Source organism: Mesoplodon bidens, assembly GCF_964165515.1.
Source record: "Mesoplodon bidens genome assembly, chromosome: 2".
Taxonomy (NCBI): Eukaryota; Metazoa; Chordata; class Mammalia; order Artiodactyla; family Ziphiidae; genus Mesoplodon; species Mesoplodon bidens.
In genome coordinates, this window is record NC_138177.1 from 27,920,620 (window position 1) to 27,942,730 (window position 22,111).

Genomic DNA, 22,111 nt, shown 5'->3' on the forward strand with positions numbered 1-22,111 from the left:
AACCCGGAAGTTCAAACTAATACGCGGCTAGGGTCCAAATAGTCTACATTTTATTTTTTAATAAGGGTTCATCCAGTTTTCACTTACTGAAGTCTTACAGAAGATGTTCTGTGTTACTTGAGTTTAAACGCACCACAGAGTGTGTTTACCTTTTTCTTTTGGAAAAGCATCCCGGAAACGAAACCCTGAGTAATCGGAAGTGATTATTTGTGAACCGGAAGCTTGATGTCACCAAGGCCTGGGCGGATTGGCTTCAGAATGTAAGAGTAGTGTGTGGAGAAGTTAGCCCAGTGAGATCTAGACGAAGAACCTGTAAAGTGAGGCCCCCTACAATAGGAAGAGTAAGAGTCTGAGAGGTAAGTCCAAAAACGGACTTGTGTAACTAAGAGGGCGTTTTGGAACGGGACGGCGGGCTGAGTTGAAGTTTGGTGTTCAGTCGCTTTGTAAGGAAAGGTTGCCTGTTGTTCCAGGAAGGCTTGTTCAGACAGGCACGGAACTTGGGATTCGACTTCTGGGGACCGCAGAGGTTGACAGGCTTGTCGCTTCCATCCTGCCGCCTTCATACCTGTTACCCACTCCAGACCCATCCTTCACCCCCTTCCCTTGGTGTTTGCCGGCCGACACTGGCTGTGCTCGTACATTTCGCTGCGCTCGTACATTTCGCTGCGCATCTTCCGAGGGCTCACTGCTCTTTCGAAGGGTCTTTGGAGACCTGTTTTCAGAACAATAGGAGGAGGGTTTGTGACTTTTGAGGAAGGTAATCGTGGGAGATGCTATGCCGAGTTATATCGAGTACCCGAGTGATCATTTTTGTGGTGAAACCAGTTGTCATCCAGTGTCCAGTTCATCATACTCATAATCACTGCATTAGTATCACCTTCCTTCTCACGTTCTCCACTGAATCTTAGTCTATACTGTAAGGCCATGCATACATTTCTGAAAGCATATGCTATGCCATTTTAATTTTATTACCAAGAAGTGCAAATTAAGTTATGAATTTTTTGTCGCTTGTTAAACATCTGAACAGAAGCTCCTCTCTGATGTATATAATGAACAAAATAGTGTCAATAATGTCTACTGAGAACATAGTTTACTTTAATTATTTTTAAATTCCTGGTGTCATATCAGTGATACAAAAGCCCCTACAGTAACTATAGTACTCTTTCTGAGCTAAATTTAAGGACACACATCTGATAGTTTAGAAGATACTGGTGGTAATTTAGAGTATACACTGAAACAGAAATTTGAAAATAAACCACCCCTAATTTTTTTGAGACATTTGGTAACCATAACAATATCACCTTGTGAAAAAGGGCTATAAGGGGCACCTCCTAAATGCAGCCTTATTAAATGCAGAAGGAGAATATCACAGTATATAAATTACGGGGACTTAGTGAATATGTTTATATGGTATTGTTTTAATTCTTTCGTTTTATACATTTTTAGGTTTTTTAGTAGAAGTCTTGGGGTGCATTTTTATTGGTGAAAAAAATGACTACTCTTGAAAGTTTAGAAACCAAAGGTAAGTGTTCTTCTTTTGCTGATAATTGTTTTTAAAACATGAAATTTATGATGATAGGACGAAGGACTGTTTGAGCCAGGTAACCAAACCCCATAGAGCCCTTGGGAATCATTTGTATTTCATATCTCTTCATGTTTGTTTATTAATGCAGTGTTTACATTTCAGTAGTACAGATATACAGGTGAATAGTAACATCATTTGGTAGTATTTATTAGATGACTACTACTGTTAAACAGTAGTGTAAAAGCAAATTTTTATAGCTATGTTCTCTGTCCACTAGAAGATTAAGATTTAAATAAATAAGAATGGATAAAGAAGATGTGGCACATATATACAATGGAATATTACTCAGCCATAAAAAGAAACGAAACTGAGCTATTTGTAATGAGGTGGATAGACCTAGAGTCTGTCATACAGAGTGAAGTTAGTCAGAAAGAGAAAGACAAATACCGTATGCTAACACATATATACGGAATTTTAAAAAAAAATGTCATGAAGAACCTAGGGGCAAAACGAGAATAAAGACACAGACCTACTTGAGAATGGACTTGAGGATATGGGGAGGGGGAAGGGTAAGCTGTGACAAAGCGAAAGAGAGGCATGGACATATATACACTACCAAACGTAAGGTAGATAGATAGTGGGAAGCAGCCGCAGAGCACAGGGAGATCAGCTCGGTGCTTTGTGACCGCCTGGAGGGGTGGGATGGGAAGGGTGGGAGGGAGGGAGATGCATGAGGGAAGGGATGTGGGAACAGATGTATATGTATGACTGATTCACTTTGTTATAAAGCAGAAACTAATTAAAAAAATGAATAAATAAACTTAAAAAAAAATGGAAAAAAAAAAAAAAAAAAGAATGTACATTTTAAAAGATTTGGGTAGATGAACAAACAACTAGCAGGTATAAAAGACCTTTTTCTTATTGCATTGGTTTGTTAGGGCTGCTGTAACAAAGTATCACAAACTGGTGGCTTAAACAACAGAAATTTATTGTCTCACAGTTTTAGAGTCTAGTAGTCCAAGATCAAGGTGTTGGCAGAGCCATGCTCCCTCTGCAGGCACTAGGGAAGGATCTGTTCGAGGCCTCTCTCCTAGTTTCTGGTGGTTTGTTGGCAATTTTTAGTATTCCTTGGCTTGTAGACACATCACAGTGATCTTTGCCTTTTTGTTCACATGGCATTCTCCCTGTGCATGTATGTCTCTGTGTCCAAATTTCTTTTTATAAGGACATTAATCATATTGGATTAGGGTGCACACTACTCCAGTATGATCTCAACTAATTACATCTGCAATGACTTTATTTCCAAATAAGGTCACATTCTGAGGTATGGGTGGGACACAGTTCAACTCCGAACATTTGCTAACTACAGTAGTTACTTCTTAGTCCTGCCTTGCTTGTCCTTTGTATAACATTTCATACTATTGATCACTCCCACTTTTTGAAATACTTTCTTTCCTTGATTTCCATGACTTTACTCTTATTTTCTGTCTACTCTGTGGCCCTTCACTGTCCAATGCAGTAGCCACATGTGGCTATTTGAGCTTAAATTAGTATTTTTTAAAATTAAAAATTCAGTTTCTCAGTCACATCAGCCACATTGAAGTGCTCAATAGCCACATGTGGCTGGTGGGTATTGTATTAGAAAGTGCAGATATAGAACATTTCTATAATTGTAGAAAGTTCTGTTGGACACCACTGCCCTAGTTATAGTTTCTTTTTAATTCTCCTCTTCTTCTGGTTTATCTTTTAATGTTTTTCAGCCCTTCTTCTCTTCTACTCTCACAGCTTTAGTAATTATAAGGATGGCTTCCAAATCTATCTATAGCTCAGATCTCTTTCCTTGTGATTCAGACCCTTGTAGCTTACTGTCTACTGATTATCTTCACTTAGACACAGGTAACAGTCTTAGCATGTCCCAAAGTGAGCTCCTCTTGATTCAGGTTATTCTTGGGTAGAGTGAGTTGTAGAGGTTGGAGCTGTCAGTGAGAGATGGGAAACTATTTTCTAGAAGCCAGTTTTGCAGCAAGCAGATCTCCAAGAGCAAACTCTTGAAAGGGGGTTTAAATGTGTTTAGACAGCGAAGATCATGCCAATAAATATTTAATTGAATTTAATTCAGCTGAGTGCAAGAGCATTTCAGGTCACCAGAGGCTTTTTATATTATTAGAATAAGCAAACCAGAAACTGAAATGAAAGTAATAAGCTGGGGATTAATGGGAAATAAGAGCAATTAAATCATAACTACTATGAAAGCAGTTAGCATGGTACTTGGCAAAAAACGAAAAACTAAATACGACATTATCATTCGTAATTAGAAGTTAGTTATTGCAAGGCCTCTGTGAAATTATTTATTTGTTGTTACTTGTTTGTAATGAGGATTAGAGTTATAAAGCACTTTCACATACCTTATTTCATTTGATCTTAATTTTACAGTGAGGTAGATAATTCAGCTGTTAGTCCTAATCCTTCATTTAATATCATTTTAACTGTTAGTGAAGAACAGTTACTTGTATCACATGGCCTGAGAAAAGGTGCACGTATATGGTTGACATTTGTCAGTTGCCTGCATTTCCTATAACTGCCTCAGAAAAGAAGCAAGATTGGCTTATGGGGACAGAACTTCTCAGCAGACATTTGAGCAATACTGTCATCATGAGAGGGATGTGTCCTTGCTGCTAAGGCATTTTGAAAGGGAAACATGCAATAAATAGGAACAATTAGAAAATTAGAATTTGAATCCAAAACTTTTGGGGGAAGCAAGGTTGAAATTAAAAGTAAAGGGATTAAAGTCAGACAGTTCAGTGAAAATAGACCAAATAGGAAGGTCTGAGATGTTCAAATATTTATAATTCCATAAAATAGTCTAACTTTTAACTCTAAGTCTGTGGAACAATAGTTATTGGGTGAAAAAGGATTCCATGGACAGATAAATTAGAGAAATGCTGGATTAAGGGAGAGATTATACTACAGGACCCTTCAGAGCCTTTAATATACTAATGTACACTGTGCAGCTCCAAAGAGATATACATGGTATGCAGCACTGCCCACACTTATTTGACCGGGAAGCTCTTTTATTTGCGGGGCCTGTGACAAAAGGAACGTTTGGATTCCATGTCAGTAAACGTGGGCCTGACTCTTAAGTCCACTGCCTATAGCATATTTTTCTAATTTAGTGGTAAGTAAACTTCATTGGGTGATACTGGTGACATATAAAAGAATATTAATTTAAAATTACCAAGTGATGATCCCTAATTTAACTTTTATAACTGAATCTGCCTACGATCTGAGAAGTTTGTCAGATTATGAGTTAGCAATTAATGATTTCGTGTAGAGGAAAAAAATTGAGCAGTTTTTAAATGAGTTAGTTATTGGATGTTAAAAGGAAATCTTCTAGGTGGTGTGTTAATGTTAACATTAATGAACTTCCATAAGCACTTACTCACCTTTTCTGCACCAAGCACCATTTCATTAAGCTGATGATACCAAGATTAGGAGGCAGTCCCTGCCCTGAGGAGATCTCAACAGTTTAGTCTAGGAGAGAAACAAATTATTATTATTATTTTTTTTTTTTTTGCGGTATGCGGGCCTCTCACTGTTGTGGCCTCTCCCGTTGCGGAGCACAGGCTCCGGACGTGCAGGCTCAGCGGCCATGGCTCACAGGCCTAGCCGCTCCGCGGCATGTGGGATCTTCCCAGACTGGGGCACGAACCCGCGTCCCCTGCATCGGCAGGCGGACTCTCAACCACTGCGCCACCAGGGAAGCCCGAGAAACAAATTATTTTGAAACACTCTTGTATTTGCATTATTCTGAAAGCAATGTAGGATGGGGGGGAGGGGTAAGGTTACGTGGTTTGCCCAAGGTCACACAATGTGTGGCAGTGGAGACTGAAGTTTTTGACTCAGAGCCTAGTCTAGTTTTATTACACCATCCTGCTGGCTCTGAGTATCTGTCTTCAGAGATTTACAGTTTTATCAAAAAAGGAGAAATGTTTGTTTCATTACAGACTATAAAATAATATTCTTTTTGCCTCAGTATTCTAGAGCAAGGGTTGGCAAATTATGGCTCTTGGGCCTGCTGAGAATATTTGCAGGCAGTCTGATAATAGGGAACACGAACTTTGAATCCCACTTAAGCCAGGTGTTATCCCAAGTAAAAAAGAACTCTATTCTTTTCATTATTAGACCTATATTACCCCAAAAAACTTCACTCAATTATTATAATTTGAACTTCATCTTTAAAATGTTGTTTTTTTCTCTTCATATATAAATGCCTATATATCAGTAGTATCCTTAATTTTGCCTCATGGTCCACAAAGCCTAAAATGTTATCTGACCCTTTATGGGAGAAGTTTGCCAACCCCTACTGAACAGTATTATTTGTTCTCTTGCTACATTTCACCAATTTGGGGGAAAGGCAGTGAGAATGAGCCATAAACCTTAGATATGTTTTAATTCTTTGATAAGTGATCACAGGTGTAAGTTAATGTTGATGAGTAATTGAAGAATTGTTTTGTTGGTTCCCTTCAAAGAATGGGAAGGGATTGATGTTTTGCTTTACTTAAACATTACTCATAATTACAGAGCTGGTACCATAGATCACTGTCATCCCACTTGACTGAAGGTAATTGCTCATGAATGTGCCCTGGATTAGGCCTAGTGCCTTTGTAATAAAGGTTTCTACGTGGGTCACAGAAAAAATAGGATTATGAAAGTAAGTTACTGGGCGAGAAAATGTAAAGCCCTGACTCCCCCTTGCCTCCTTGCCTGTGCACAGTAGCTAGAAGCACAGTTGTTACAAAGAGGGAGCTGCCATATGAGATATGGTACAGCTTTGGGACTCACAAGTGCTTGAGTAAGTAGAACAGTTTAAATAAAGGAAGAGTAAATTGAGTTTGAACCAAATTGATTGAATTTCTTGATTGGAATTTTATGACAGTTTTGTCTGAAGAGAGATTTCTGTTCAATACCCATTGTTTCTTTGCCTTTTAAATTTAGCATTAACCATTTTGTGATTTGTTCTTGAATCTCCATTACCTAAAATTCCAACTCAAAAATGTTATGACTTGCCTAGAAATCGTATTTAATCTTAACAGGTGTCACACCTGCTTCTTATTTCTTCAGCTTCAGTGGGCCTGAATGGCATAGCTCTAGTGTGTCTTTTTGTTTTGTTTTTTTATTGTGAATCTGTAGTTAATTCATGACTCTACATTACTTCTTAAATGCCAGGATGTCTTAGTGACAAAATTAAATTTGCACAAGATAGAGTTAGACAAACTTGAAACCATATTTTAAAAGCATGGGAATAGGCCTTTATTTTTAAACCAGTTCAGTGGGAATTCTCCTTCTCCATGCTGATGTGCTACAGCATGAACTAAGTACCAAACCCTTTATTTCACTTTCGGAAGTATTCCTTTGTTCATCTTTTTGAAAGTAGAGTCAGTCCTAAAGCTCAAGGTATGTCTTAGTTAACATTTAATACAGAAATGACGAAATATTTTATTTTAATATAAAACATTTTGTTAAATAGAACACCTTAATGTCTTTCTGCCTCCTGTGTAACATAACTCAGGATTCCCAGTACATTACTACATACTTAGGAAAAAGTCCCCAAAAATCTGATAAGTGAAAAAATAGTCCTAAAGTCTGATGATATAACTTTGTAAAACTTTAGCATAAGAGAATAAAAGGCACAATTATATTTTATGATATTAAGCTTTTTCTCCCGTTAATCAAGATCCAAAGTTATTAGATTTTTTTAAAGAATAATAATAAAAGCAATAGGAGGTAACATTTAATGAGTGCTTACTGTGCCATTCTAAACACTTTAGAATGTTTTCTTATTTAGTTTTTTTTTTTTTTTTTGCGGTATGCGGGCCTCTCACTGTTGTGGCCTCTCCCATTGCGGAGCACAGGCTCCGGACGCACAGGCCCAGCGGCCATGGCTCACGGGCCCAGCCGCTCCGCGGCATGTGGGATCCTCCCGGACCGGGGCACGAACCCGTGTCCCCTGCATCGGCAGGCGGACTCTCAACCACTGCGCCACCAGGGAAGCCCTCTTATTTAGTTTTAAGTATTGCATTAGCTCATGGATATGGAGCATGCAAAAAATAAAACTAAATAAAGACATAAGTAATAGATCTACTGATACGTCAGTAGGGTTATTTTGTGAGGCAGTTTGACAATGCAGATCTTCACCTGGCACATTAATTCTATTCTTGAGAATTTATTCAAAAGAAATAATTCAGAATTTGAAAAAAAAACCTGTAGGCATAAAAATATTCACTAAAGCATTTTTATAATAAAAAATTGGAAAGAGTCTAAACATCCAACAATAAAATAGTAATTAATTAAATAGTGCTATATTAACTTGAAGGAATAATATAGTCATAAAATGAAAATATGAAGACTAGCAAAACAAAAATATATTAAGCTTATAAAGTTAATTATGAGTATAAGTATATAAAAATATTGAAGAAATTTGAAGTAATGAAAAGTTATTTTAGAATGATTAGAATATACATAATTTTTTCTTCTTAATATCTTTTAATAATGTAATGTTTTAAAAAAAATAGTAATAGAAACCAGAAGATATGTGACTGTGTATGATGATAATCTGTTCTACTCTGTAGTTTCTGTATCTATATAACTAAGTTTGGAAGAAGAAGAAAAATAAGCTTATTAAAATGTAGAAACCTGGGAGGGATGGATTGCGAGTTTGGGATTAGCAGATGCAGACTATTATATATCAAATGGATAAACAACAAGGACCTACTGTATAGCACAGGGAACTATATTCAATATCCTGTAATAAACCATAATGGAAAAATATATGAAAAAGAATATATACATACGTATAACTGAATCACTTTGCTGTACACGAGAAATTAACGCAACATTGTAAATGTATATTCAAATCATATGAATATATGATTTGGCTAGATAGTAATGAATTCACCAAAGACTGACCAATAGTCCATGATTGTTCAGTTAACATTTTTGTAGAAATCAAATTTCTGTAGAAATATTTTTCTACCACTTATTGCACACTTATTATATATTACCCAGTAAAACATGTTATCTTTTTACATGTATGTCCTGTCTCCTGAAGTTTAGATAGTAAGTTTCTTAAGCATAGAGGTCCCCACTACCTCATACAATGTCTGGCCAATATCAGGCACCAAGCAGCATGTTTGTTGCCTATAAAACTCAAAAGTTTATCATCAGCATTGTTATATGTGCTTATCCTTTTCCCCTCCTCTTGCTTCCATTTATTTATTGTTCATCAGATAGAGAGTTCTGGGTACAAGGCACTTTCCTAAGAATATAGTGGTAAACAAGTGACATATAGTCCCACCCTCATGGAACTTATATCCTAGTGGAAGGCATAAATAGTATATCACTAATTACACTGAAAAAAATGTTTACCATTTTGATAAATGGTAAACAGAGAAAGGCAGGGTCTTTGCTCTAGGGGCGTGTAAACAAAGAACTTAGCCTAATCATGGAAGCGAAAGGCTTCCCTTTGGAAAGGTTGAACTGAGATTTGAAGCATGAGTAGGGGAGAAGAAGTTAGGAAGAAGATTCCAAGAATATTCCAAGAAGAAATGTCTGCAGAGGAAGAGGAAGGCATTTGCTCCTATTGAGACACTAAAAGAAAGCAAGTAACACTGGAACTTAGGATCTGAGGGAGTGAATGGCATAAATTGAGACCCAGGAGATAGGCAGGGGGCCAGATCACCAAGGGCCGTATAGGCCATGGTAAGGATCTTGGTCTTTATTCTGAGAGTGATAGGAAACCATTCAGGGGTTTGATGCAGATCAGATCTGCATTTTTTTAAGTTCACTATAACTGTTATATAAATTCTGTGGGCTTTTGCAACCTGACAAATAGGGCTCTTAGCAGAGGCAGTAAGTTCAAGGTTGGTGAGGCAATAGTTCTGTTTGTGGAAGGCCTCCCAGACCAATTAACAGCTTAGCTCTGGAGTCATATTCAGACTCAAATCCCAGTTTGACACTGATGATTTGGACAAGCTATTTAACCTTTCACAGCCTCTGTTTCTATCTACAAAATGGGTACTATTGTGCTTACCCCGTGAAACTTGTAAAAATTAAATGATATTGATGCATCTGAAGGACTTAGAACTATGTCCTTGGCACATAATAAATTGAATAAAAGCTAATTATCATTACCATTCCTAGGTTTGGGCCTCCATTTTCTCAGATGTATGCTGGACTCGTAAAATGGCAAGGAATCTAACTTGTAGCTCATAGGGATGTTACTGAATATACTAATTCAAGAACTCCGTGTAGGTTAGGTATCATCTCAGCCATTTCCTCAAGGTTGCAACATTTCCCATTCTAGCAGATCCTCCATTCTTTCTAAGCTCTAAACCACTTATTTTCTTGAATCAATTAGTGAAATTAGCCCTTTCTTGGAGAAAGATGACTCAATGAAACTTCTTACACTGCTTTATTTGAGGTAAGGTAAAATAGGAGAAAAGAAACAAAATTTTTGTTACTTGACTGGAGCATTGGTAGTATAGTGGTGAGCATAGCTGCCTTCCAAAGGTTATCTAAACTAAGGATGGCTAGGCAGGTTTGTCTTATATGAGGGGAGTTTTTTTTTTTTTTTTTTTTTTTTGGCTGCATTGGGTCTTCATTGCTGCGCGCGGGCTTACTCTAGTTGTGGTGTGCAGGCTTCTCATTGCGGTGGCTTTTCTTGTTGCGGTGCACGGGCTCTAGGCATGTGGGCTTCAGTAGTTGTGGCATGTGGGCTCAGTAGTTGTGGCTCACGGGCTTAGTTGCTCCGCAGCATGTGGGATCTTCCCGGACCTGGGCTCAAACCCGTATCCCCTGCATTGGCAGGCAGATTCTTAACCACTGCGCCACCAGGGAAGTCCCAGATGGGAGATTATTTTAATTGAGCAAATTAGTAAATGTGTGCAGCAATGTATTAAGTGCTACAGAGGAAAGGAATGGGAGCTACCATTTATTGAGTGTCTGCAATTCTGTGCCAGACACTTTTGACACTTGAAGGGGCAGTGTGTGCAGTGGTTAAGGCCTCAGTCTTTGGGACCAGGCTGCCCAGAATTGCATTCTGCATCTTCTACTTGCTAACTGTGTGGTATGACTTTGGGCAAGTTCTTGAACCTCTTTGTGCCTTATTTTCTTCATCTATAAAATAGAGCTAATTATATTTACCTCAAAGGGTTACTGTAAGGATAAATGAGTTATGTGTAAAGTATTTAGTGTTTGGCACATGGTAAATCTTTTATAAGTGTTGTTTATTTGTTACTTAACCATTTTCTCATTTAAGACATAAGGTAACCCTAGATCATGGAGGCTAAAACTGAAGCTCAGATAATTGCAGGATTTTGTCCAGGATTGTACAGGTAGCAGTGGTGGAAATGGGACTCAAAACCAGATCTGGCTGATCCCAGAGTTCATGTCATTTCTATAATACCATGCTCCTTCCACTTGTTTAGGGCATGATGCCTGGCCAGAGTGTGCTTATCAGACTTATTGGGAAAGTGAGATTTAGCATATAACAAAACCCATAAATGATAATTATGGTTCATGATTAAGATTCAAACTGAATGTTTGAGATAGTAAGTAGCATAGGCATTCAGAGAGTAGACTAGAACAGTTGGGAAAATTTAATGCAGAGTAGAGTTTAAGCTGACTTCTTAAAGGGATAAGTGAGAATCACAGTAAGTGTCAAAAGAAGCCATTTAAGAGAATAAGAAATAGCAGAAACAAAGGCCTAGGAGAGAGAGTATTAAGGAATCTGGTTGGATAACTTGTGAAGCATTCTTTGCTAAGAGTTCACAAAAACAGGTCAATCTATTTTGAGGTAGACACTTTCAAATACGTATATACATAGCTTATATTTATTTTTATATTTAACTAATATTATTGAATATCTACAACGTGCCAGGCATTTGATCTTATTACATTCTTTCATACCACAACCCTGTAGCATAGTTGTTACTATCTCCATTTTGCAGATTAGGAACTAGAGATTCATGGAGGGTTACATTATTTACTTACGATTATACTAGGAAGTAGAAGTTGAAGCCGAATACCTTGATTCCAAATCTCTTGCAGTTTCTTCCAAGAGAGAAACCATTTACTTAAGGAAAGTTTGAACCTGTAAGACGTTGTTCATCTTTTGTTGACACATGATTGTTTTGAAAATTTTTACTCTAAATTTTTTCCCTTTTTTTCAGTACCAGAAATTCTGAATGTAGGGTAAAGCATGTCTTAGCATTTTCCTGGCATTTCTTTTCAGTAAGTAGTTTATGTTTTGTTTTCCCTTCTATAGTCATCCTTACTTCATCCCCAATTCGAGGAGCGGGAGATGGAATGGAAACTGAGGAACCACCTAAATCTATTGAAGTTACTCCTGGAATCCAACCTATAAAGCATCATATCCTTCCAAGTCCACGAAAGAAAGCAGTTCCATCAGAAAGCCCAGGCGTTCTTCAGCTGGGGAAGATTCTCGCTGAAAAAGCAGTGGAAGTCGAAGCTGTAAGAATATTAGTTCCCAAAGCCGCTATAACCCATGATATCCCCAACAAAAATGCAAAGGTTAAGTCTGTGGGACATCATAAAGGAGAATTACTTGGCCAGCCAGAGGGAGTTGAAGAACCCAGAAAGGAACTATCTGAGGTAAAGAATATATTGGAAAAGCTCAAGAACTCTGAAAGGAGGTTACTACAGGACAAAGAAGGTCTTTCAAACCAGCTCAGAGTACAGTCAGAGGTAAGAACAGCCTTAATAGGTTTAATGAGTACCTCTCTTTATACCTGGGCCTTCTGAGCCTGCATGTTAGAAAACAATACTTCCTCTTGCAGTGTCATTATAACTTGTCATTTATCTAAAAAACTTCCTCTTAACTTTCTCATTCTCTTTAGTGCCTCTAATAGAACTAGTTTATGTTGGGAATTTATCTTCTAAACATGGTTGAAGTATGAGGTACTTTGGACAATGTGAGGTACTTTGGACAAGACCACCTATAAGTTGTAAAGGAGGTTACAGTTATGAACTTGCAGAACTGAGACTGACTAAGTAAGACTAGTTAATAATCCTTGCTTTAAGAATCCATAAATTCCAAGTATTTTTTCTATGTATAGATAATACTTAGAATAAAGAAAATGGTGGTATAAGTATCAGTATCTTCATTATAAATGGAAAATTATCTATAGTATTTGATTCACTTTCTTTAATCTTTACATCTTAGTAATTGCCTTACCAGCCCCACTTTGCCTCTCTGTTAGATCATACATCTTTTTGCTAGATGTTAGTCTTTGTGACACCGTGGTTAGTGGTTGTCATCCAAATATGTTTCTAATATATTTAATAATATATTTTAATATATTTTTAAATAACTGATTTCAAATTACAAAACTAGTACATATTTATTTGTAAACATTTTAGAAAATACAGAAAAAATAATGAAAATAGTGCTACCTATATTATACCATCTGGCTATAAATGCATAATTATACATACTGAGTATATTTTTGCCTTGTAACTCACTTTTTTTAGTTGTTTTTTAGTTGTTAATACAGGATATTCTACTAAAATATCATTATTAATAGCAACAGTGTTCTTCAATGACTGCACCATATACCAATACCTTTTATTGGACATTTATGTTTTAATTTTTTGCATTTTTGATAACAATGTGAAGAACATGCTTATAGACATGTGAATTGCTTTCTTTGCTTAAATTCTTAAAAATAAAAATCCTAAGGCACAAAGAAATCAATTTTTTTTTTTTTTTTTTTTTTTTTTGCATTACACGGGCCTCTCACTGTTGTGGCCTCTCCCGTTGCGGAGCACAGGCTCCGGACGCTCAGGCTCAACGGCCATGGCTCACGGGCCCAGCCGCTCCGCGGCATGTGGGATCTTCCCAGACTGGGGCACGAACCCGTGTCCCCTGCATCACCAGGCGGACTCTCAACCACTGCGCCACCAGGGAAGCCCAGAAATCAATTTTTAAATGTTGGAAAAGATTTATAAAACACTCTGTCATATCTTTTAGCAAAATGTATTGGTTCAGTTTTCTAATTTTTTGCCTTTAAGTGTTGACTGGAGGCAGTTTGTAATTTTTATGATAATGATTTGTACTCTTATAATAAGAGGCTCAGATTATAACCACATGGACTATAGATTAATAGAGATGTAGACATGGTTGTATACATTATGAAACTTAAATATTTAATATCACTTTTTGATACACACTTTTAGTAATGGAGGTCCAAACTACATGAAACACAGTTTCTCTTTTGTTCATTTTGCTACATTAAAGTCACTGGCATCACTTTGAGCTTGTTGTATTGGTCATGATTTCCTCCAGGTCAATCGTGAGTTAAAAAAGCTGCTGGTGGCTTCTGTTGGGGATGATCTTCAATATCACTTTGAACGTCTAGCCCGTGAGAAAAATCAGCTTATTTTAGAAAACGAAGCCCTAGGTCGAAACATAGCTCAGCTTTCCGAACAGTTAGAACGGATGTCGATACAGTGTGATGTGTGGCGAAGTAAATTCCTTGCAAGCAGGTATTTTATATTTTAAATAGTATTTCATTTCCTAGCTTTTGCTCTATCAGATTTTTGACCCCTAATGCAAGAAAATAGATTGTAGTGTGAAAATTTCTGATTCAAATTGTCAGAGTACCACATATATTATTTAAGATGTGGACTCTCCCTCCTCTGGATGGTCATACAGTCTCCATAAATGGAAGAGTGGTATCAAAAAGTACCTCCCTCATTCCAGAATTCTGAGTTACTCTTCTGTAGTAGAAATCACTCCTACTACAATGTTTAAGATCAAAACAAAACTGTAAACTCAGGCAATTAATAAATGTGTAAATTTTTTAAGACTATTTTTCCCCACCTTCTATCTGGAGAACTCAAATATCATTGCCACTCCGTACATCATATTTTGTCTCTCGTGCTCTGTTCTCATAGCTCATTTTACTACATAATAGAGCTTCCCAACCTTTTTCTCACCATGCACAAACAGAAAATGATAACATCTGTATGACATACTGTATAGCATAATGGATGAGGCTACTCTCCAGTAGAGGTGAGAACCCAGGCCCATGGACACACTGGTAGTTGGGAAGCTGTCTTATATATTATGATTGTCTATTTATCCCCTCCTTCCAACTTTGAGTTACTGGAGAACAGGATCTGGGTGTTATCCATCTAACACACATCTATTTCTAATTGTACTAATATAGGATCTATTTGGAGAAATGAATTTACTGTTTATTGACTTAGAATGAATATTAATTAATTCTCATTGAACAGCTTAAGAAGCAAATCATGCATATATTTTACAGATTACTGTAATAACTTTGTTTTAACATTCTGATCAATGCTGATAGTAACACTCTAAGGGCAATAATAATAAACCAAACTTTACTGATATTTTAGTTGATTTAATCTTTTAATGTCAGAATTGTTTTCATTTTAAGGAATTCAGTGGTTACTATGGTCTGAGACTTTAGTTTTAAGATTTTCAGCTGAATAAAAATACTTTAAAATTTTGCTTCAGTTCCATCAATAGAGAATTGGTTAAATACATTTTGGTACATCCAATCAAAAGAAAACATGAAGCTGTTTTTTTTTTTTAAAAAGGGAATGAGTTAGCTCTATGTGTGCTAATATGAAAAAAAATCACCAAGATAAATTATTAGGTGAAAAAAAAAGCAAACTATAGAAAAGTTTGTATTAAATAATCCCTTTTTTGTAAATAATATGAATATAGTTATTTTTACACATAATTTTATGTTGATATACACATAAATTCTTTTTTTCTAGAAAAATGTATTGGTTACTTTATTGATTACTGATTATAAAAGGATGGGGATGCTGGACAGGAAGGACTTAGTTTTGCTTTTTTATAAATCTTTCTATATTTAATATTTTTCTAAGGACAAAGAAGTAATTGATGGCAGAAAAATAACTCATTTTTTTCTCTTAAATTTTCCGTATTTAAAAAACATTTAAATAATATTATTTTTTTCCAAAACTTGATTAATCTAGAGTAAGACTGAAGTACATTCCAAAGTCACTATATAGAAAAGTTAAAAAACTGTTTCCTTTGTCATTTTGTAAACAGATATTTTAATTGAGTCCCTTTAATAAGTTCTAAGCTCATAAAGATTTTAAATGTTTTTTAGTGAAGATTTAAAAACTGAGAAGTAATTTGACAACATTAAATCTTTTTTGTAAGTTTTTACAAATGACAGTCACAAAGGTAGTATATTAACTTCTTAACACTGTCAGAGAATTTATATGTAAGATTTTAATCTTTTCCAGGGTTATGGCAGATGAGTTAACCAACTCCAGAGCGGTTTTACAGCGTCAAAACCGTGATGCACAGAGTGCTATACAAGATCTCCTGAGTGAACGGGAACAGTTTCGTCAGGAAATGATAGCTACGCAGAAGTATGGCACTTGTTTACATTCTGAACTCTTCTCCTTTCTCCTGCAATTTTTGTTATTGAGATAGTTCTTTAGTATTTCTACATTTAATAACTTATTGAGCATATACATTTTAAAACAGATGCCCAGGGGAGGGAGAAAGACTGAAAAAAACAGAAGACATGCTTCTTTTATTCTTAATTGGGGAGAGAATTAGTTATATCTATAATAGAAGAAATCTCTGGATTTAAAAGTAGTTTTTGGTTACAGTTATAGCAGTTTTGTATGGTTTTTGGTAGAAGCCAAAAAGCATACCGGTCTTTCCTTTGGAAGGAGTTTTTTTTTTTTTTTTTTACGGTACGCGGGCCTCTCCCAGCTGTGGCCTCTCCCGTTGAGGAGCACAGGCTCCGGACACACAGGCTCAGCGGCCATGGCTCACGGGCCCAGCCGCTCCACGGCATGTGGGATCCTCCCGGACCAGGGCACGATCCTGTGTCCCCTGCATCAGCAGGCAGACTCTCAACCACTGCGCCACCAGGGAAGCCTGGAAGGAGATCTTTTTGAGAACTGTTCTACAGTATTAGAGCTTACTTTCATGTCTGTATGCACCAGAACTGTCAAAATTGATAGTCTTCCTTAAATGTACTTTATACTTTTATGTAGTTGATTTCTTACAAGTCAAATAAGTAAAGGTCAAGAGAAAATCATAGGGGAAATTAGAAGAATGAAAACACAATATATCAAAATATCAGATTCTGTGGGAGACAACTAAAGCAGTGTTTAGAGGGAAATTTATAATTTTAAATGCTTATTGTAGAAAAGAAAAAAGGTCTCGTCAATAATCTAAGCTTCCTTCTTAAGAAACACAAAGAGCAAATTAAGCAGAAGGAAGAAAAGGATGAGAGCAGAAATAAATGAAATAGAAAGCCAAACACTGGTTCTTTGAAAAGATAAGTTTACAAAACCTCTAGGCAGTATAATCAGGAAAAAAATAGATACACATGACTAGTATCAGGGATGAGAAGGAGAGGGGTGTACTACAGTTTCTGCAGACATAGGAAAGACAATAAGGGGATGTTATGAACAACACTATGCTAATCAATTCAACAACTTAAATGGACGATCTCTTTAAAAGACCCAAACCACCAGAGTACTCAAGAACAGATAACCTGAATAGCCCTAACCTATTAAAGCAATTTACTTTGTAGTCAAAAACCTTCTAGTAAAGGAAACCCCAGGCCTATATGGATCCATTGGTGAATACTAACAAACATCTAAGGAGGAAATAAAACCAAATTTACACAAACTTTTCTAGAAAATAGAGAAGGAACAATTTCCAACTCATTTTATGAGGCCAGCATCATCTTGACACCAAAACCAGACAGAGGCACTACAAGAAAACTACAGGCCAGTATCTCTAATGAATACAGATGCAAAAATCCTTAACAGAATTTTAATGATTCAAATCCAACAGTATATAAAAATGTTTATAGATTGTGGCCAAGTAGGTTTTATCCCAAGCATTATAAATTAGTTTATCATTTAGAAATCAACCAATATAACTCACACAAAAAATTATCATACACATATACCATATGAATATCTCAATAAATGCACAAATCAAATCAGTAGTTCTATAATACAGTATGAGTATACTATTATATTTTACCTGTACTAAAATACGAGAACTAAAAAATGTACTGTTTGTTGAATGATTTCCAGATAACCATAAAATCAATAAGTGCTTTCTGTAATCTGACTTATTTTACCAGACTTCCTGATTTATTGAACTCTGAGAGAAAGAGGAGAGAGATACTATATGATTTCAGAAATATGTTTCTCATTTATTCATCATTCTTGATTTTTATATTTTATCCTCTTATTAATATTCAGTGCTCATGTGTGTTCTTTGCAGGTTGTTGGAGGAGCTCTTGGTTTCCTTGCAGTGGGGAAGAGAGCAAACTTACTACCCTAATGCGCAACCTCACAGCACAGCAGAACTAGCGTTAACAAATCACAAGTTGGCAAAAGCAGTAAATTCTCATCTTCTGGGAGATGTTGGCACTAATGGTCAAAAAAAGTTTCCATCAACAGTTGAATTCTGCAGCACCCCAGCAGAAAAAATGGCTGAAACGGTAAAATACTTCTCTTTTGTGATCTGTGGAACCTCTAAGACTGTCCTCTTATTGAAAGTTGACATGTTGTAATGGAAAGTGCTTGGCATTGGGAGTTAGGAAATATGGGATCAAAATTTGATTCTCATACTAATGAGCTAGTGATCTTGTAGAAAATTATTTCCTCCTCTGAGCTTTAATTTTCTCAAACACTCTATTCTTGAGGAGAAAAAAATGTAGTTGTTTTTAAAGATGACCTATTTGGGGCTTCCCTGGTGGCGCAGTGGTTGGGAGTCCGCCTGCCGATTCAGGGGGACACGGGTTTGTGCCCCGGTCCGGGAAGATCCCACATGCCGCAGAGCGGCTGGGCCCGTGAGCCATGGCCGCTGAGCCTGTGCATCCGGAGCCTGTGCTCCACAACAGGAGAGGCCACAACAGTGAGAGGCCCACGTACCGCAAAAAAAAAAAAAAAAAAAAAGGTGACCTGTTTTTTAGCTACTGAATCATTGATAATCCTTTTCTTGAGCTCATTTTGATATGAAAACCACTGTGTAGAACTTTTAATTTAGTAATCAAGAGTAGATAATTGATTACTTCTGGTCTAAGATGTTATTTGTTTTTTCCCCATATAGATGGGAATGTGCCAGACTCCACAGAATCAATTAGTGTAGACCTGGTACCTTCAGTCCTGCGTGAATTGAGGGCTCATGCAGGTGACCTGTCAAATACTGTGGTCTCACAGTTCTACAACCATCCAGGTTCATCCTCATTACACTTCAGTATCTGACTCCCATGTCCCCATCATAGGCCTTGTCATTACCAGAACTTTTCCACTTTTAAAATCTTCAACATCTCTCCATGAACTGTGATCTCAACAGTTTTGAGGATTCCATAAAATAATACATATAAAGCCTGTAGCAGTTTCCAATATAGGTACAGTAATTTCTCAATAAATCGTAGCTATCATTTTTATTATTATATCCTTCATCCCTCTAATCCTGTTGCCTTTACAAGTCCTATCAGTTCCTTCTAATTTATCCCCTCTCCCAAGTTCAAACACCTGATCTCCAGGCTAGACTTTAGCAATAGCCTCCTCACCAATATCCCCCACCTTGCTTTTGACCTGCCTCCAAGCCATCCTCTACTGTCAGTGAGTTATTTCAAAAATGCCAATCCCATCATTCTTGGTACTGCGTTCAGAGGGCTCCCAGTCTCCCTCATTACTGAATCTGAATTATTTCATATTGTAGAGAAGGCCTTTCATTAATCATTATTCCAGGTCCCCTTCTCTAGGATCATTTTCCAGGTGTGTCCACCCTCTGCACTTCACATCCCAGCAGTGTTAACCACTTTCATCCCACAGAGAGGCCACTGTATCTCATGCCTCTGTACATACTTTCCCTCTGCCTACACTGCCCTCCCAACATCTCTCTTCTTGCCCAACCACTATATTGCCTTTAAGAATCAGCCTTCCCTGAATCCCACAGGCAAACCTAGATGTTCCTTCTTCCAGGCTTCCATTTTGTACATATATATATATATATATATATATCTAGTATAGCTCTTTATCATGTTAAATTGCAATTGTTTGATTCTCCATCTCTCTCCCAAACTGTAAGTTCCTTAAGGAGCTTATGTCTTACATTTCCTCAAGGTCTGGCATAATCCTTTGTACAACAGTAGGTGTTCAGCTATTTACTGAATCAGTCCCTGAAACTAAACTCATCAGCTTTATCCAAAATCGTTTCTCTTTTTCTATTCTTTTTGTTGGGAAATGGTGTTGCTGCCTACCTGGTTGCTGCCAGTAGCATTTGGTGTAATTAACTACTCCTGAGTATGGTGTCCATGAATCCAAGAAACAAAAGCATGATCGTTAGCATAAAATATTGCATATAAATTAGAAAAAGAGAAATGAAAACCATTGATTTTACAAGTACATGATCAAAAACTTTGAAATAACATTTCAGTAGAAAAATGAAGGCAGAATCCCAATTCTAGGCAGTTCAGTGAAGGACTGAGGGAGAAAGGTAGTACATACTTTTTGGTTAAAGATAAAAATCACTTACAGTAAAATTGATATAACCTAATTTTCTTTTATGTTTTCATATATTTTCATCAATATGCATAAGAGTAATTTCATTATTTTTTAAAATGGGTAACCTAGGTAATATAATAACTTGACATCATTGTCAAATTTAGAGCTTTTTGAGAAAAGGCATAAGTTCTCTAATCAAATTCATCATTCAGATGTTATTTTTTATGGCAGTTTCATACTAATGAAATAGCAGTTATTGGTAGTTATATATTAATAAAACCAAGGGCTTTTACAGTCCTTACTGCATTCATCTGACATCACCTCTTATTTTCCGTAGGTTCTACGCATTTTGGATCCAGTAACCTGTACAGAGAGCTCACCTGGAAATCCATTTTCTGAGTCTTCACCAACCACCTTACTTGCTACAAAGAAAAATATTGGACGATTTCATCCCTATACAAGATATGAAAATATAACTTTCAGTTGCTGCAATCACTGCCAGGGAGAACTTATTGCCCTTTAACAGTCAATATGTTGGAGGCACACTATAGAGTCATTATTATTTGGCAGCTGGGGTTCTTTTAATGCTAGAAGTATTATCACTTTCTATTTAAATAATATATATCCCCAAAGATGTTTTATGTACTGGACTCCAGATTACCCTTTCTTAATAAATATCTCAGGGTAAGAAAAAAATGAAACTGTGTAGATATATTTAAAATAGACAATACAGGCATTACAGGATGGTTTTCCTAAAGGACTAAAAGAAAAAGATTCTGTACCTTTCTTTTAGGCTCTAATTTATTAATCTTGCTATATATTTTACATAAGCAAATTAATTTCTGTACTCTAAAGCAAGGATTGGCAGACTACAGCCTTGGGTCATATGCAGCCATACCCATTCATTTACTGTTGTCTGTGGTTGGTTTCATGTGCTACAACAGCAGAATTGAGTAGCTACAACAGGGTTTGTATGACTAGCAAAGCCTAAAATATTTACTATCTGGTCCTTTACAGAAAAGGTTTTCTGACCCCCACTCTAAAGTAAAAGTAGCTGGCAGGGGTTGGGGAGGGAGTGGGATAGGAGTCCTTTCCCTTTTTGGTGATTTTTAGGGGCTACAAAAGAGTCTTATGGAAATACTGTGGGTGAAGGGACTACTTTAAAAATAAATGCTATATGTTAGGAAACTTTTAAATATTTTACAGCCACATTAACAAATGCTTGAGCAAAACATGTTCTCATTTTGGTTTTGTGCAGGGGATTCCATATTTTGAATGGATGCAACTTGATATATAGAAGGAACATTCTAACTATTGAGCTTATTTTGGCAATTGCAGCACAACAGGAGTATCCAATTTGATACTTACGAAATATGGCAGAGAAAGTAGGATCTTTCTAGAACGTTGTTCAAACTCAAAAATGCAATTCATCAATTTTTATGTCATATATATTATTATTTACTTATGACTGGCTATCGTCAAACATCCTTTTATATACCTTTAAAAATGTCCACAAAATGTTTATACCAAATTACCCTAACTGGTTGCAGAAGTGCCTATCAGTAAAGAAATCCTCAAAAGACAAATCTGATCAAATAACAATATGTTTTAATGTAAACTTAATGGTTTTGTTTTGTTTTGGTCTGATTCATCTGAGTTATAGTTTCAAGTGGCAATAAATTTCTCTACATTCTTTAGTGTGAATATTTATTTATTTTCCCCCCAGAATGATGTGCTTCAATTCAAGTCTTCATCTAGCTTATACTATTTACAACTGATTCTTCAGCCTTTCCTTTAGGTTATAAAACATAGAAGAAAACATAGAGGAAAAGCTCCATGACAGTGGATTTGGCAATGATTTCTTGACTATGACACCAGAAGTACAGGCAACAAAAGAAAAAAATAGATAAACCTCATCAAAATTAAAACCGTCTGCACAGCATAAGAAATAATCAACAGAATGAAAAGGCATCCTACAAAATGGAGAAAAATATTTGC

General features: G+C 36.5%; 1 protein-coding gene across 1 annotated transcript; it reads left to right on the top strand.

Annotated features, from left to right (window-relative positions):
* The first annotated feature begins 140 nt into the window (after positions 1–140).
* On the top strand, positions 141–21,796 carry BLZF1 (basic leucine zipper nuclear factor 1). Its single transcript, XM_081256277.1, has 7 exons — positions 141–356; positions 1,447–1,522; positions 11,850–12,289; positions 13,890–14,089; positions 15,860–15,988; positions 17,880–18,099; positions 20,451–21,796. The coding sequence occupies exons 2-7, from the start codon at positions 1,492–1,494 to the stop codon at positions 20,634–20,636; spliced, it is 1,206 nt and encodes a 401-aa protein (XP_081112403.1). The 5' UTR covers positions 141–356; positions 1,447–1,491; the 3' UTR covers positions 20,637–21,796.
* Positions 21,797–22,111: the final 315 nt, after the last annotated feature.

Bases quoted from the DNA above. Each gene is read 5' to 3' on its own strand.
- BLZF1 (XM_081256277.1), top strand. From the start codon at position 1,492: ATGACTACTCTTGAAAGTTTAGAAACCAAAG. The intron at 1,523-11,849 runs GTAAGTGTTCTT...TCCCTTCTATAG, and splicing joins TGAAAGTTTAGAAACCAAAG to TCATCCTTACTTCATCCCCA. The intron at 14,090-15,859 runs GTATTTTATATT...AATCTTTTCCAG, and splicing joins AGTAAATTCCTTGCAAGCAG to GGTTATGGCAGATGAGTTAA.